Source organism: Gobio gobio, assembly GCF_949357685.1.
Source record: "Gobio gobio genome assembly, chromosome: 5".
Classification (NCBI taxonomy): Eukaryota; Metazoa; Chordata; class Actinopteri; order Cypriniformes; family Gobionidae; genus Gobio; species Gobio gobio.
Window position 1 is genome coordinate 12,510,019 of NC_137101.1, and position 18,293 is coordinate 12,528,311.

Sequence of the window (18,293 nt, forward strand, 5' to 3'; positions counted from 1 at the left end):
GAGTCTAATCGGATTCTTGACAACATCAAACTGTCAACAGATCAACCTTGAGACGCCACACACAGTTCATGTACATGTGAGTCATGAAAACATTACATTTGCATCTGTGGCTTTTCCGTGACACGTCCCCATAACACGTTTATCGAAAATGTGATGTTTTGAAGGCATAAATGATTAGGGTGGCAGTTAATCGGAATGTGGTTTCACCCTCGTTAGCAACCAAACTGTTACTCAGCCATGAATTACAGCAGCAGTTCCTCGCTTTGACTTTCTAGAAAATGTTGAATAAAGGCTGTTTCAGCTCGTAGTCAAAGAAATTCTACCTCAAATAGGTATACAATTATAAATACAAAGCTTCGTAAACAAGACGAAAATCTCTCTCTCTCTCTCTCTCTCTCTCTCTCTCTCTCTCTCTCTCTCTCTCTATATATATATATATATATATATATATATATATATATATATATATATATATATATATATATATATATATATATATATATATATATTGGCGTGCGGAACTTGTCATTGTCTATGAAGTAAGCACAAAACGCATATATATATATATATATGTTTATTTTTTATCCACTTTGTGATGTGGTGGGTGTGTTTATGCGCTGTCAAACAATGTGATCGATTGCAAATTTGACCAATGACAGTTGAGAATGGCAACACCTCTCCTTCTGGATTGGTTCGTTTCCCCTAAAGGGTGGGACATACTTTTTAACCAATAGCAATGCGGAAAGGATAAAGAAGGGCGTGTCCGTTCAACAGTTCGCTTTCTCTGATCCAAAAGTGAAATAAGAAATCTCAGCTTTTTTTCTTGTCCATTTTATGTTTATTTGAACACATGAGAAAAGCATATTTGTTTGAATGTATACATATAGAGAAACCATATAATGTGCTTTCAGAATCCTGTTTTATAGTTTTCTTGTCACTTGTCAACAAATTCAAGTATATGGGTGCGTCTCAATCAGCCCCTCTAGTTCAGTAGTGAAGGCACTGATCAGGGAGTCAGCCCATTGACTTATGTCCTCATCAGTGCCCTGACCACTGAACTAGGGAGCTGATTGAGACGCACCCTATGTCTCTGCAGGATAGTAATAGTAGTTACCAGATCACTGGGCATGGCCATAAACAGAGGGCCGTTTTCCACTGTGTTACCTGATTTGCCCACGTCACAGTGTGGGTAGGGTTTAGGGGTGGGTTCGGGTGAAGGGGATCATTTTCATTGCAGGATTTATAAACACCCATCAGTTTGAAAACACCCACAAATTTAGAAATGCCCACTTTTGTTCAGTAGAGACCTCATACTCAACAACAAATTGGCTTATTGCATGTTAGTTATGGTACAAAGAGTTTGATTTGGTATGCAATTTTTTTGTAAACAAACAAAAGTATAAAAACTAATAAAAAGAATTAAAAAGTAAAAATATTATGTCAAATTACTACCGCTTTAATTTGAGAATTTAAGCTTTTGTTCCAACCAAAATTGTTTTACTTAAAGCACCACAGGACAAATATAAATGACTTATAGTTCAAAGAGGTATATTCAATTTATAGTCTGTATATGCATAACAAGTGTCGTGTCATTAAAATACATAAATGTCACTGGTTTTAAATCTGTCTTTAACATATATAGTATCTAATGTTTTTGCATCTAAATTATATACATTCATTGAATGTAAATTATGTTTGTTTTTTTAACTGTACATATGGACTAATGTCTGTGTTTATTTGTGTTTCCTCTACAGAATACGGGATGTGTTTGGAGCGTCCAGTCATCAGAAGCAGAGCTGTGGGACGTGTGGACAGACGGTCACTGTAATGATGGACTTCTGCTCATGGACAGGTGAGACTTCTGACGTGTGTGTGTGTGTTTGGTGTTAAACATGTAGGTTAGCATCATTTTCTTTTTGGAGGGTCACTCCTTCAAAAAGCAAATGATGGGAACCTAAATAGGTGGGGAAGGGACGGCGACCCAAAATTTTATACAGCTAAATTCTTTTTCTTTGTAAAAAGAAGCATAACCCCTGCTGGACATTGTGACGGGGTTCGGGGGGGGGACCCGAATCATCCCCGTCCCTTCACACATACAGCATTCGCCCGTATCGCGGAGATCTGGCCGGGATCGAACCAGCAACCTCTGAACCCTTGAGGCAGCGCTCATACCTGTGAGCCACAGATCTCTTACTGAGACATGTGCTGGAACTTATATTTGACTATTCACATGCTGGATTTTACAATAAAGAATGCTGAGGTGGGGTTTGATCCAGCAACCTCTGAACCCATGAGGCAGCGCTCATACCTGTGAGCCACAGATCTCTTACTGAGACATGTGAAGGAACTTATATTTGACTATTCACCTGTGTGACCTGAGATTTAAAAGCTGAGCTGGGGTTTGAACCCTCACCTCCATCACAGCCTCATCACCAGAGAACGTGTGTTTAGCCACTGCTCCACTGAGGCTTTCACACTGAAGGATGGCTTTTGGGAGTGTTTGTTTGTTATAATGACATTAATTTAATGTAAACAACAATGGGGTTTGAACCCACACCTCTATCACAGCCTTGCCTTCAACTAACGTGTGTTTAGCCACTGCACCACTGAGGCTTTCACACTGTAAGATGGCATTTGGGACTTTTTGTTGGTGATAATGACATTAATTTAATGTAAACAACAGCGGGGTTTGAACCCACACCTCTATCACAGCCTTTTCCACAACCAACGTGTGTTTAGCCACTGCACCACTGAGGCTTTCACACTAAAGCATGGCGTTTGGTGCAGATCAGTTTCCAACAATGCCCTTTATCGAGGCTTGTATTAGGTGTGTTTGACTTGAAGTGGTGTTGCACAGACTGATCGGTGTATGACATCAAATTACTGTGAGAGCGATTACAGTGCAGACTGCACTGTATGCTTTCGAATCACTTTCGCTGTACTTTGATGTCATACACCGCTTCAAGTCAAACACACCTATTGTCTTCAGAAAAACACGTGATAAGTGACAAACGAAGCCTGAATCACCCGATCATTTTTAGCACATTCTCTGTTTATTTGTATGAAATAATTGGTTTTACAGTATATTAGCAATTTCTTAATGTTTTCTTTGTTTTTCTTTATAGGAAAGTAGATGACAGATGGGAAAGAAAGGGAGTGTGATCAAGACATGACCGGATTCAAACTGGTGAGCCAACAGTGTGTTGTGTGTGTGCTTTCTAAACACTACTTCTGTAAGCTTTTATGAATATTTTGATCAAATCACTGGTTCAAAGTGTATCAAACTGGCCAAGTCATGTGATTTCAGGAAAATAAGGCTTCATTACAACATACACCTCTTAAACATTGTGATGATTCTCCAATAGGTGGCATTTGATCTGGTGAACCCACTAACCAGCATCTAATATATGCTTTTAACTGATCTCGGGTCAGTTTTATAATTTAGGTTCATTTTTAATCACAAACATGTGTATAATGGAAAAATAGAGTGATAGTCAACAGTCCTTTCAAAAACACACAAAACAAGTCTTACAAATTAACAGATTATACAGACACTTCCAATGTAATTGTATTTGATGATTTGTAGATTACATATAATACATGCAATTTGCATGTTTGGACTGTTCTTATTTACATTTACATATTTTGACCAGCAGGTGTCCGCAGCATGCGGTGTGTGGAGCGCTTCTAAGAATTTTTCCCACTCACAAAAGTTTGTCTTCAAACAGACAAAGACGTTCTCCAGTGGCCTGAATTAGAAGAGGTCATGGCCAATCACCTTTTCAAGCTGTGGTACACCGTCGAAAGGGCATCAGATGGTAAGAACGTTTGTTTTTGCAGAATATATTATACCTCGGTTTAGGTGACTTGCTCGACATTAATAATCAATCAATCAGGTGACAAGCTGAAATAAGCAAGTAGGATGGGACGAGTACATCCAAGGCTCCATCAGTGAGGACATGGTGAAGATGACATTCATCCTCATGTGTGTGGGCCTCCTCCCATGTTAAATTTCTCCTGCAAACCTGTATTTCCTTAGCCTGGTCTTACCAGACATACATTTCATTTGTACAGAGAGTCTGGCCACTCTCCATTGACAAGCGTGAACTTCCTTGAAGGCGGGTACTCTGTTGAAGTTTAAAACTATTGGATCTGCCCAAAGCCACTCTGGAGCAGCCATAACCAATCGCTAACGTTTGGTCGTGACGTATGTCATCTCAAACTAGCGCACAACATCAACGTCATTGTTCTCAGCCACTCTCTCTGTTCGCTGATTGGACCGGTAAAAATGTGTTCAGAGAAAACCTTAGAATACACCGCAGTCCCAGACGGAGTACTGAAGGAAAATGAAAATTGAGCCGAAGTACGTAGGAGGGTGGAGCCAGGCAAGTATTTCCTGATACTGGTCTAGTGAGTATGAAGTCTCTGCAGAACAAAAGTGGGAATTTCTCAATTTTCAGCATTTTCAAACTGGTGAGTGTTTACCCCCTTTCCTGATCCCACCCCGTAAACACAACTCTTACTGTGACGTGAGCAAATCGGGTAACGCGATTGAAAATGCCCTTCCGTTATGGCCTTGTCCACCGGTCTGGTCCCATTTCTGTCCTGCAGACACATATACTTGGGTCCAGCACTGCACATTTTTGTGTCCATTATTTAATACTTCTGATTCAAATCAGCAACATGTTTTCAGAGCTGCATGAACTGAACTGTTAAGAGAGACGTAAAATGTGCAGCACTGTGGAGTTGAGCACTACAAACAGTCCCTGCAGATCCATCCCAAAAGAAGTCATCTAAAAGAAAAATTAAGAGGTTATTTACATAGATTTTTTCCCCCCATTAATGATGCATTCAATGAGTAAAAACAAATGTATATGCCCTATATATTGTAGGACTTTCTAATTATTCCACCAAATTTTTTGTTTATGCTCACCTGTCCATGCTTGAAGTTCATATTACTTGACAACATGGCTAAACAGTATTGACAGACAAAAGTATTATTCTCCGTTGAAGGTCATATTTCAGGTGATTCATTTTAAAATGCTCTCAAAAATAATGTACTTTAAAATGTCAATGAAAATGAATCTGAATGTCCTCTACCTGCAATGGTGTTTCACTCATTCAAATGAATGTTATGAATCTATTGATTGAACGAGTCACTCGCTTCTTTCCTTATTGAATGAAGGTAATTTATCACCACCTACTGGTGTATCGATGTAACCTGCAGAAAGAGTCAATGTACAATAATCTGACAGTCTGTCAGGAACAGGCAAACACAAACAGACACGCGGGGTGATACAAACATTAAACATTCACAATGCCGTTGGACTGAATATCAGTACTCTAGGAACCCTGGAATTAACTGCTGTATTATTTATCTACTACGTGTAAATGTAATTTAAGGAATTAAGGTACATTCACAGTGAAATTAATTCTCAACACGACAGGAAATAGGCGTAGAGCATCTAAGACCTACTACAGGTAAAACATCTTTGCTCCAACTGCTGTTTTTATGAATTAATGCAGATGGTTTTGAGCTAAACTCAGTAAAGTGGCTCATTAGGAGCAGGATTACACATCACAGCTTTATTTCAAGTAAAAAGTTGCTACTGCCATTGCTACATAGATAACTCCACAACAATACGAAGATCGTCTTGTATCGTATTTGTGCACGTGCCGTTGAGTTCAACACATTTGATCTGTCTTACCGCATCAGTTGAGATCTGGATAATTTACCGAAACTCCTAAATTCACGCTGGTCGAGACTCCGATAAAATCATAGATTTGTTTTCAAATGTATTAAATTCAAATGAAGTCTTCTCTCGCCTACCACTGACTAGTACACCGAGTTCAATCACTAATTGGCCACAAGAGGGCGCTGGCGATCACTTATTTTGCACGTGACATTATTTAACATAACAAATACGGTATTTTGCCCGTATGTAAGTGTTAAATTAGGCTATACGTTTTGTAATTGAGTCTGTGACCAAACTTTAAACAACAGTATATTGGCAATGTGGGACTGTAAGTCGTAAGGTAGAAACTAAAGTGCAGTTTCCGCTACACTAGGAGGCGTAACTTAACGCGGCTTCACGTTCAGTCTGACACACCTTCAGATGCTAGACAACACGACGCTTTCACAGTTGTGGACTGTTTTAAGTGCAGATTCTGTTACAAAACCGACACACGCTGCGATAAAGTACAGGAATCTGGTGTCGCGCGACTCACCTGTGAGTATCATTATACAATGCATTTCTCTTGTAAAACAACAAGTACAAATGGGTAACTAAGTTAGTAGGCTACATGGGATCTCTAACCTAAAGTGTTGTTTACAGCTAAGCATGTTTGAATGCATTCGCATCTTCTATAAAGGGTTATCACATGCTTTGTTTACATGATTTACATTTACATTCTTGCTGAACTGACAGAGCTTTAGAAGAACCGGTAGTTTTTGTAGAGCTGCAGTTATTTTGCTTATATAATAATGAAAACCAGAATATATCAATCCATATGTAGGAAACCTGTCTTTTTACTGTTGCTTAGTGTGATGGAAAATTTCATGTTAACTCTAAATGGACAAATATGTACATTTCTACACTGGAACAAAAAACAACATTTGTTTTTTAAAATATCATTATAAACAAAAAAAATATATGCTTTCACTTTACTTTAATTCCTCCCTATTCTAGCTTATGTTCCTCTAAGCAGTTTCTATTTGCCTCTTAACAACGAATCGCTTGCTGTATTCCTAATTTGTAAGTCACTTTGGACAAAAACATCTGCAAAATGAATAAATGTAAATATCCTGCAGCAAATTAACCAGAGACTGAAACGCAAAGAGAGTTTAAAGGTCCCATGACATTAAAATGTCACTTTGAGGTTTTTTTAAACATTAATATGAGTTCCCCTGACCTGTCTATGGTCTCCCCAGTGGCTAGAAATGACGATAGGTGTAAACCACAGGCTTTACAAACAGACTTTTACGATATGGATTCGACAGCACCGCCGCAAACAGTGAGTAACAGTGTTCATTAATGCCTGATCTGTGATCAGTGATTTCTGATGTGTAGCTAATCATTCAAGTTCACACAGACTTTCTTTCTGAATCGTTTAATACTGTTTATGCATCAGTGAATCAAGCCAGTGACTAAACGATCAACTTTACATTGTTTCTCTTAGTAGCATGTTATTTAAAGTGTGCCGATCACACCAGTGGGCGTTTACAGTGAAGTCTCACAGCAGACACACCTCTTCGAACAGAGCATTCAAGCCAGAGGGCCAAAATCAGGATAGAAAAATGCCTTTTATTTCTAAATGATGACATTTTATGATTATACTAACAATATAAGTACACCTCAGGAAACATTCAATAATAAAATAAATCCATATCACGGGACCTTTAAAGAAAACCAAAGAATAAACCAAAAAAGATTATTATTGATACAGCATTACTAAAGTATAATATAGTCTGCTGTATTTGCTAAACATATATATACTTCAGACTGTGTAATATGTTTGTTTGTTTTGCAAAGAATTTAATTAATAACGTTGTATGATTAATGAACCGCCAGTTTATCCAGCTCTACTGGTATATATCATTGTGTCAGTAAATTTAATTTTAAAATCTTAAAACTTTTTAAAATATTTTCAACATATTAATAATATTTTAATTTGTTAAAATCTGTTTTTAATTATTGTAGACACTTTTAAAAACGAATTTTACTGAATAATTTAATTTTAAATGTAATGTTAAATAATATGATTTTCTTTTTTTTTTTTTTTTTAATGTGTTCCTGTGGGTTTACCTTAAATTAAACAAAACAACAGTCATTAATGTGAGATGGCTTTGGTCCAGTGGGCAGAGCTCATGGTGTGAGAGTCAAGCTTGACGCAGGAGACCTGGGTTCAAATCCCCGCTCTGCTACAGATATTTTGTGTATGGAAGGTTTTTGGTTATTTATTTATTTTTTATTGTAAATTTTTATTTTTTTTTATTAAAAAAAAGGAAAAAATTTATTAAAGTTTTTTTATTTTCCTCTCTTTGCTGTACTCCTCCCTCCTTTCTCAGGCCCGCCTCTCTTTCCTCCTGGTCCGCCTCTCTTTCCTCCTGGCACACGCCCAACCTCGTAATCCGGCCTTCATCTCTCACACTGTGGTTGTTTCACCGCCCCAGGTATGTGTTAGTCCGTGTCTTCCACCAGTCTGTTTTATTGCTTCTGGTCCGTGTTTTTCTTGGCTGTGTAGCCAGTCTGTTTTACCGCCCCAGAGTACCCAGTCTCACACTGAGCATCAGGTATCCGCCTTTGCCGCCACGCCCCTTATTTGGTGTACCGCCCCAGATACTTTGCTGTTACCACAGCTTTCTTTCTTTGGTGTGATCCCCACACACCGAGGTGGGGTTTGAACCCATGCCTCTACGCAGCCTTGTCCGCAACCAACGTGTGTTTAGCCACTAGTGCCATCGTGGCTTTCACACTGAGAGCTGCCGTTTGGGCCACTTGGTCTGATTTCACGGTAGCAATTTAACTTAAGAAATAATGGGATTCGAACCCAGGTCTCCAAGATGAAAGCTTAACACTTTAACTCCTGAGCCACTGAGTCTGTGGAGTGTTTGGTGTTCTGGACAAGGTTTTATTGAAAGCTCTGTTTGAAATGATGAAAAACACTAACATTAATGGGGTTTGAACCCAGACTTTCATGAATGATGGACGAACAATCATCCACTGAGCCACAGAGTTTGTGTGGTTTTGGCACTAGTGTTTTTGGATGTTTAGTTTAACTGCAGCATCAATAACAATTTAACATAAGCAACAGCAGGATTTGAACTCGGGTCTCCAAGAGGAAAGTGTAACACTTTGACTCCTGAGCTATTGAACCTGGTGTGTTTCATGTTCTGGATGGGAGTTTTGATCTTGAGAGCTTTGTTTAAATAATGAAAAGGACTCGCATTTGTGGGATTAGAACCTGGTTTTCCATGAATGAAAGGCAAGCAGTAATCCACTGAGCCATAGAGCTTATTTGGTTTTGTTTTTGGTGTTTTTTGATGTTAAGTATTGCTGCAGCATCAATAACAATTTCACATAAGCAATAGTGGGATTTGAACTCGGGTCTCCTAAACGAAAGTGTAACACTTTAACTCCTGAGCCACTGAATCTGTGGCATGTTAGCTGTTCTGGACGGTGTTTTTTTGAGAGCTTTGTTTTAAATAATGAAAAGACTGTACATAACAAATGTGGTTTGCATCTCTCAGTACTCCCAAGATTAAGACACAAAGCTTTATCTTCTGTGCCACTGAGTCTGTGATTGTTTTGGATCAGGTTTTATTGAGAGCTTTGTTTTATGTAATGAAAATTATGTAAATTGTGGGATTTGAACCTAGACTTTAAAATGTAAAGATGCAAAGATTCAAATGCAATTATCCTCCACCAGATAATTTCTGCAACATTTTAACAAGCAATAGTGGGATTTGAACTCTGAATCTGTTAAAGCATGTGTGAAGGTGTTTTGGATGTGGTTTTATTAATATAATCAGATAGTGAACAAAATGTAGTCATAATTGTCATTGAGAATTGTCATTATGAACTTCATTAATTCTTCAAACTCAAACTGATAAACACAATATGTAAATAACAGTGTTTGCTTATTGAAATAGTTTTTTATTTAATTTAGATAAAGAGTCCATCACACCTGCCTGGAAGGTTCTAGTAATCCTGAAGCCCTTGATTCACTGCTTCAGGTGTTTTTGATCAGGTTGGAGCTAAACTCAGGAAAGTGGCTCATCAGGATCAGGATTACACATCATCACTGCTTTATTTGAGTCTCTTTGCACCTTCTGCTATTTTTTAAACGGAAATGCAGACACACTTAATGTCCACAAGGGGAAGCTGACACACTGATCAGATCTCACTCCTGTGCCTGTAATATTAATCAATAGAAACATTAGTTTTAGTTGCTAAAGCAGAGATTAGTTTTTACATTACATATAATGCATGTCATTTGGATACAGGCTTCAGACAAGTATATTTATTCAATCAAATATCCAATAAATGCACAAAGAGTGATCAATCCCTCCGATCAGACATGTTTTAAGCTGTATTTAAAAAGTGACATTTGTCTTTCTATTTGTGTGTAGATCAGTTAGGCTGACGTTACAGGCTGTTCCCCCAAACAAACATCTGAGAGGTGAATATATATATTCCCTGCTCACTGTCGCCCTCCTCCATCATATGCCAGAGCTTCAGATAGAGACTCAGAGCAGGACGTGGGTTGAGAAGCGCTCAGTATCAGATGCTCCTCCAGGAGGAGCCGGTGAATCCATCTGATCTCCTGAATCTGCCCGCTATGACAATCAGCCACAAAAACATTAGCATTATGTTATGATAATGCCATTTTGTGTAATTTGATGTCATATAACAGTCAGACACATGCACATCCATTTACATAAAACAAATTCACATCTACTTTTCCCAACTTAAAGAGTTTTGGAAGATCTTTTGTCATGTATTTTATGTGTTTACCTTTGAGCATGTGCTTTTGAGCTCAACACAACACAAGTTTTCCCTTCAGTTGAGCTGATCTGGTTCATTCACTGAAACTCACAGATCCATGTTTCTCTGCTGGTCGAAGCCTGACAAACCGATACATTTGTTGAAAAATACATGAAATATAAATCTCCCTCTCACCTTCGACTGGCCACCTTGATTGTCGACTCGTTTGATTTATTAATGTTGATACACTTGTTGACCACAAGAGGGAGTTTTTGGTTATTTGCCTTATACACATTTAAGACAACAAATAGGGACTTTTGCTCGAGTATGAATATGTTAAATTATGTATGACGTTTTTTTTTTAAATATAGCCATTGACCAAATTTGAAATAGCTTTGAAACTGCAGGCATTTTAATTCTAATATGATCTGTGTGGTAGAAACGGAAGTGCAGTTTTTCATCCGCTCCACTAGGCGGCGCAAGCGGCTTCACGTGCACGTTCAGCTTCTGGTGCTTGACGACATGATGTTTGTTTTGATGCAATAACACGAGTAGTAGAGCGTTTTAAATGCATATCCTGAGGATGGCAGCTTTATGACAACATTTTAATATCACTAACCAGCACATATTCCAACCCGTCAACAAATAAAACCGACAGTCGCTGCGATAAAGTGCAGGAATCGAGTGACACGCGACTCACCTGTAAGTAACTCTACACAGTGTGCATGTCTCTTATTAAGTCCGTATTCTTTGCACTTGCTATTTAATTTTCGATAATTATTAGTTATTGACACGTCGTTCTGTCATATGATATGTTATAGGAGGCTTCTGTGCGTTTATTCATGTTCTGTCAAATGTAATGTGTTGTTATTAAAACACAAACATGGACTAAAGGCGAGATTTCCAGAGAATCCTGAAGGTGTTTTTAACCTGAAATCGTGTTTAAAGGCTGTTTGCTGAATGACAGCTGAGCATGTTTGAAGGCAGTCGCATCTTCTATGAAGTTTGATCACAGACTTTGTTTACTTGCTGAACTCACTGACAGCTTTAGAAGAACCAATGAACTGTTGCTTTACCTTTATAAGTTGTCAAATAATCACCTTCTGATGTTCATATTATGAAATAGATCTGTGATGTTCCTGCTGTTCATGGTTTTGTAGAGTTGCTCTGTGCACAATGTTTAAATATGTCTAGTAGGCAGTATTAACATACATGTCATCTTATATTTATCAACTATTATTTAGACAAACCTAAAAATTGTGATGTTTATGATGTAGATATAATATATGAAGTAATGAGTGTATTTATGTGTTTCCTCTACAGAATATGGGATGTGTTTGGAGCGTCCAGTCATCAGAAGCAGAGCTTTGGGACGTGTGGACAGACGGTCACTGTAACGATGGACTTCTGCTCATGGACAGGTGAGACTTCTGACGTGTGTTTGTGTGTGTGTTTGGTGTTTAACATGTAGGTTAGCATCATTTTCTTTTTGGAGGGTCACTCCTTCAAAAAGCAAATGATGGGAACCTAAATAGGTGGGGAAGGGACGGTGACCCAAAATTTTATACAGCTAAATTCTTTTTCTTTGTAAAAAGAAGCATAACCCCTGCTGGACATTGTGACGGGGTTCGGGGGGGGACCCGAATCATCCCCGTCCCTTCACACATACAGCATTCGCCCGTATCGCGGAGATCTGGCCGGGATCGAACCAGCAACCTCTGAACCCTTGAGGCAGCGCTCATACCTGTGAGCCACAGATCTCTTACTGAGACATGTGAAGGAACTTATATTTGACTATTCACATGCTGGATTTTACAATAAAGAATGCTGAGGTGGGGTTTGATCCAGCAACCTCTGAACCCATGAGGCAGCGCTCTTACCTGTGAGCCACAGATCTCTTACTGAGACATGTGAAGGAACTTATATTTGACTATTCACCTGTGTGACCTGAGATTTAAAAGCTGAGCTGGGGTTTGAACCCTCACCTCTATCACTGCCTCATCACCAGAGAATGTGTGTTTAGCCACTGCACCACTGAGGCTTTCACACTGAAGGATGGCTTTTGGGACTCTTTGTCTGATTTAATGACAGCAATTTAACTTAAGCAATAGTGGGATTCGAACTCAGGTCTCCAAGATTAAAGTGTAACACTTTAACTCCTGAGCCACTGAGTCTGTGGAGTGTTAGGATGGTTTGGATGGTTTTGTGGAGAGCTTTGGTTTAAATAATGAAAGATTTGAACAAATGTGTTATTTGAAGCCATGCATCTCTCAGCACGCCAAGACTAAAACACAAAGGTTTATCTCCTGAGCCACTGAGACCGGTGAGTTAAAGCATGTGTGAAGGCTGATCTGGATGTGGTTTTATTAGGAATTTTTGGTTTCTGAGGAAAATGAACAATTGTGGGATTTGAATCGAGGCTTTTTGAATGATCATCCACTGAGTTTGTAGTAGTGCGATGATGTTTGTGTCTCTTAGACGTTCAGTTGAACTTAAATTCATGTTTAAGAGCTTTAACATTGTTCTGTCTTTCTCATGGAAACAGATTAAACAGATGTATTGCTTTATTAAAGCTCATTCAATGATTTCAAGAAGTAAGAATATTCTAAACTAGGTGCTGATATCAATGAGTTTATCAAAAAAATCAGTGGAAATAATTATCATTAAGAACTTTATTAAATCTTCTTACTCAAACATGTATATAACATTATTTGCTTATTCAAATAGTTTTTATTTAATTTAGATAAAGAGTCCATCACACCTGCCTGGAAGGTTCTAGTAATCCTGAAGCCCTTGATTCACTGCTTCAGGTGTTTTTGATCAGGTTGGAGCTAAACTCAGGAAAGTGGCTCATCAGGATCAGGATTACACATCATCACTGCTTTATTTGAGTCTCTTTGCACCTTCTGCTATTTTTAAATGGAAATGCAGACACACTTAATGTCCACAAGGGGAAGCTGACACACTGATCAGGGGCCAGTTCTTCGTACGTCGCTAACTCAGTTAGCTGGATTTGATTGTTGACGATTTAACATGATCTCGGATTGTTTGAAGCTCATCCTGGACTTGCTGTCATAGTAACAGGTCCGTAAACTTAAACCTGCTCATGAGCAGGCTTATTTCATGTAAACAGGATTAGATTGCATCTTGAGGTGATACTTAAAATCTGTCCCAGCCACTGCTACTTTATTACAAGAGTTCATTACTGAACCAGGGGCAATAATAATAATTTTAAATAATAATATAAAAATGTTATATTGTATATGTATATGAGAATGTATATAATATTATAATGTTGTATATAATAATATAGACACAGCCATTTGATTGAGCGATTTATTTGTGATGGAATAATTACTTTATCATTTTATTGGAGGTTTACACACATGTTGTACAGTTAATATGAGCCGTGCATTAATTTAAGTGATCACAGATATTATGGGAGTGGCTTCATGCAGCGCAAGAGATGCAGATAATTTGATCTTGATCCTTAAGAAACTTTAATACTGTCACGTTACAAATCTGCTCCAAATTGAATTAAAAATTAAATTACAACATTGAAATAAAAATGTAAGGGGTGTACAAATACTGTATAAAATAGTGAATATAAATAATTAGTAATCATGTTAAAAAAAACAAAAACATTTATAATTTATCTATAATAACTTGTATGTTGGTTTGGCTGTTTCCTTATAAATGTCCAGAAATTCGTGGGGTTTTTATTGTGTCAAGTTTTCTGCCAGGTGGCTTTTTTAATTATATGATTTCATTACGTTGCTGTCTTGACGCCAGCCAATCGCTGCATTGCTGATCGTGGTTTCGAGTATCGATGCATCTGCCCTCTTCAGGGAACACAAGAACGCGCAGTGATCTTAGATCATTTAATCCAGATATTTTAATCCAATCAGCAAATTCGTTTGAAGAACCAAATTAGCCAGAGATCAGTTATCACGATTAAAAGATCTGAGATCTGTCAAATCATCTCAGATGTAATAAGCAACGTACGAAGAACGGGCCCCAGATCTCACTCCAGTGCCTGTAATATTAATCAATAGAAACATTAGTTTTTGTTGTTATAGCAGTGATTAGTTTTTACATTACATATAATGCATGTCATTTGGATACAGGCTTCAGACAAGTATATTTATTCAATCAAATATCCAATAAATGCACAAAGAGTGATCGATCCCTCCGATCAGACATGGTTTTAAGCTGTATTTAAAAAGTGACATTTGTCTTTCTATTTGTGTGTAGATCAGTTAGGCTGACGTTACAGGCTGTTCCCCCAAACAAACATCTGAGAGGTGAATATATTCCCTGCTCACTGTCGCCCTCCTCCATCATATGCCAGAGCTTCAGATAGAGACTCAGAGCAGGACGTGGGTTGAGAAGCGCTCAGTATCAGATGCTCCTCCAGGAGGAGCCGGTGAATCCATCTGATCTCCTGAATCTGCCCGCTATGACAATCAGCCACAAAAACATTAGCATTATGTTATGATAATGCCATTTTGTGTAATTTGATGTCGTATAACAGTCAGACACATGCACATCCATTTACATAAAACAAATTCACATCTACTTTTCCCAACTTAAAGAGTTTTGGAAGATCTTTTGTCATGTATTTATTTTATGTGTTTACCTTTAAGCATGTGCTTTTGAGCTCAACACAACACAAGTTTTCCCTTCAGTTGAGCTGATCTGGTTCATTCACTGAAACTCACAGATCCATGTTTCTCTGCTGGTCGAAGCCTGACAAACCGATACATTTGTTGAAAAATACATGAAATATAAATCTCCCTCTCACCTTCGACTGGCCACCTTGATTGTCGACTCGTTTGATTTATTAATGTTGATACACTTGTTGACCACAAGAGGGAGTTTTTGGTTATTTGCCTTATACACATTTAAGACAACAAATAGGGACTTTTGCTCGAGTATGAATATGTTAAATTATGTATGACGTTTTTTTTTTTAAATATAGCCATTGACCAAATTTGAAATAGCTTTGAAACTGCAGGCATTTTAATTCTAATATGATCTGTGTGGTAGAAACGGAAGTGCAGTTTTTCATCCGCTCCACTAGGCGGCGCAAGCGGCTTCACGTGCACGTTCAGCTTCTGGTGCTTGACGACATGATGTTTGTTTTGATGCAATAACACGAGTAGTAGAGCGTTTTAAATGCATATCCTGAGGATGGCAGCTTTATGACAACATTTTAATATCACTAACCAGCACATATTCCAGCCCGTCAACAAATAAAACCGACAGTCGCTGCGATAAAGTGCAGGAATCGAGTGACACGCGACTCACCTGTAAGTAACTCTACACAGTGTGCATGTCTCTTATTAAGTCCTTATTCTTTGCACTTGCTTTTTAATTTTCGATAATCATTAGTTATGGACACGTCGTTCTGTCGTATGATATGTTATAGGAGGCTTCTGTGCGTTTATTCATGTTCTGTCAAATGTAATGTGTTGTTATTAACCCTTTAAAGCCTGACACATTAAAAAAATGGCAGAAAATTATATATTTTTGGAAATTAGATGTTTATTAAGCCTTGAATCAAAAAAAAAAAAAAAAAATTTGTTTATGATATATTTTTTTGTATCACATTTGATACATCAGGCTTTTGGGGAACGTTTTGCTTACAACAGTGTAGACCTTATATACAAAAAATCTATTACTATTCAGGGATAAAGAACCTTATTCCTGCAGTTTTAAATTTAATATGTGCATTTTTAACACAATATATATTTTAATATGGCATTTCAGTCATTATTACCATTAATTGAATCATCCCAATATTGTGTGTGTTTGCATTGTGGTAGCACCATTAATACCTGCAGTATCAAATTTGATACACAATTTCCAACACGATTTACTTGTAATTTAACGATTCAATTATTAAGTAATTATGCATTATTTCAATTCAGAAAGTGTTAAATTAATTATATCAGGCGCAATCCAATATTATTTTTTACCTTAACAACTTGAAATTAGCCTTTATTTTCCATCTGAAAGCGTCTGTCTTGATCCAATCGCAGTCGCCATTTTGAAAAGCTAAAAAAACACCCCTCTACTGCCTGCAGTACAGTGAAATTCCACAAGATGGCAGAATACACGTACCAAAATAGATACAATAGGTTTTCAAAGAAAGTATTGCTCTCACTGATTCAATATATGTCTTAGAAACTCGTGTATCAAATATGATACGTGCGGTTTTAAAGGGTTAAAACACAAACATGGACTAAAGGCGAGATTTCCAGAGAATCCTGAAGGTGTTTTTAACCTGAAATCGTGTTTAAAGGCTGTTTGCTGAATGACAGCTGAGCATGTTTGAAGGCAGTCGCATCTTCTATGAAGTTTGATCACAGACTTTGTTTACTTGCTGAACTCACTGACAGCTTTAGAAGAACCAATGAACTGTTGCTTTACCTTTATAAGTTGTCAAATAATCACCTTCTGATGTTCATATTATAAAATAGATCTGTGATGTTCCTGCTGTTCATGGTTTTGTAGAGTTGCTCTGTGCACAATGTTTAAATATGTCTAGTATGCAGTATTAACATACCTGTCATCTTATATTTATCAACTATTATTTAGACAAACCTAAAAATTGTGATGTTTATGATGTAGATATAATATATGAAGTAATGAGTGTATTTATGTGTTTCCTCTACAGAAAACGGGATGTGTTTGGAGCGTCCAGTCATCAGAAGCAGAGCTGTGGGACGTGTGGACAGACGGTCACTGTAATGATGGACTTCTGCTCATGGACAGGTGAGACTTCTGACGTGTGTTTGTGTGTGTGTTTGGTGTTAAACATGTAGGTTAGCATCATTTTCTTTTTGGAGGGTCACTCCTTCAAAAAGCAAATGATGGGAACCTAAATAGGTGGGGAAGGGACGGCGACCCAAAATTTTATACAGCTAAATTCTTTTTCGTTGTATAAAGAAGCATAACCCCTGCTGGCCATTGTGACGGGGTTCGGGGGGGGACCCGAATCATCCCCGTCCCTTCACACATACAGCATTCGCCCGTATCGTGGAGATCTGGCCGGGATCGAACCAGCAACCTCTGAACCCGTGAGGCAGCGCTCATACCTGTGAGCCACAGATCTCTTACTGAGACATGTGCTGGAACTTATATTTGACTATTCACCTGTGTGATCTGTGATTTAAAAGCTGAGCTGGGGTTTGAACCCTCACCTCCATCACAGCCTCATCACCAGAGAACGTGTGATTAGCCACTGCACCACTGAGGCTTCACACATTTGTGACTCTTTGTTGGTTATAATGTATGCAAAAGGGGGGTTTGATTTTAGGTCTCCGTGATTACAAACTCTTTATCTACCGAGTCTGTGGAGCAGGAGGATGTTTTGGATGGGGTTTTAATGATAACTTTATGCTATGATAAACCTTAGCAGTTGTAGGATCTGAACCAAAATTGTAATTTATAAAAAGCAAACAATTCTATGCTGAACCACTTAGTAACAATTTACAGGTTAAAGATCATGAATCTCCTAATAATTTAATCTACATGAAATAACTTTGTATTTTGCATTTGGAGGGAAATTCTTGACCCACTGAGCTAGAGATGGCAATACTATTTTAAACATGTTAACATTGAACTTATTTACAGCATCTGATCCCTATATTCTCTTTTTGTCAGGTCTGCATCGCCTTGACCCTAGAGTGGAAAAGCGGTTTGAAGAATGGATATATGGATGGATGTCTCACATCCTGGCTTAACTCTTAGACAGGTATAACAGTTTTGCATATTTTTCCATTCTACCCCACATATGCA

At 38.0% G+C, this 18,293-nt stretch overlaps 1 protein-coding gene and 1 long non-coding RNA gene across 12 annotated transcripts in view; one reads left to right on the forward strand and one right to left on the reverse strand.

The window, feature by feature from the left end:
* The window catches only part of LOC307126883 (uncharacterized protein), a 22,051-nt gene continuing 3,758 nt past the window's right edge, over positions 1–18,293 (forward strand). Inside the window, exons 1-9 of one of the 11 annotated variants that reach the window (XR_013816562.1) lie at positions 18–76; positions 1,755–1,852; positions 2,023–2,174; positions 3,126–3,187; positions 3,729–3,818; positions 8,069–8,173; positions 11,811–11,908; positions 17,170–17,267; positions 18,159–18,249. Coding sequence is in view for 4 of the 11 variants with exons in the window: in XM_079817698.1 (XP_079673824.1) it covers positions 3,816–3,818; positions 8,069–8,173; positions 11,811–11,908; positions 17,170–17,267; positions 18,159–18,238 (384 nt within the window). In the remaining 7 variants the exon portion in view is untranslated. Of the gene's footprint in view, positions 77–1,754; positions 1,853–2,022; positions 2,175–2,225; positions 2,311–3,125; positions 3,188–3,653; positions 3,819–8,068; positions 8,174–11,810; positions 11,909–12,082; positions 13,077–15,568; positions 15,800–17,169; positions 17,268–18,158; positions 18,250–18,293 lie in introns of those variants that run through there. The other 10 variants (XR_013816559.1, XR_013816560.1, XR_013816561.1 and 7 more) reach the window with 10 other exon arrangements.
* Positions 13,811–16,562, reverse strand: LOC307126884. The gene is made up of 3 exons (XR_013816566.1): positions 16,469–16,562; positions 15,127–15,236; positions 13,811–14,944 (listed from the first exon to the last, which is right to left on the reverse strand). It is a non-coding gene; the product is annotated as an uncharacterized lncRNA (long non-coding RNA).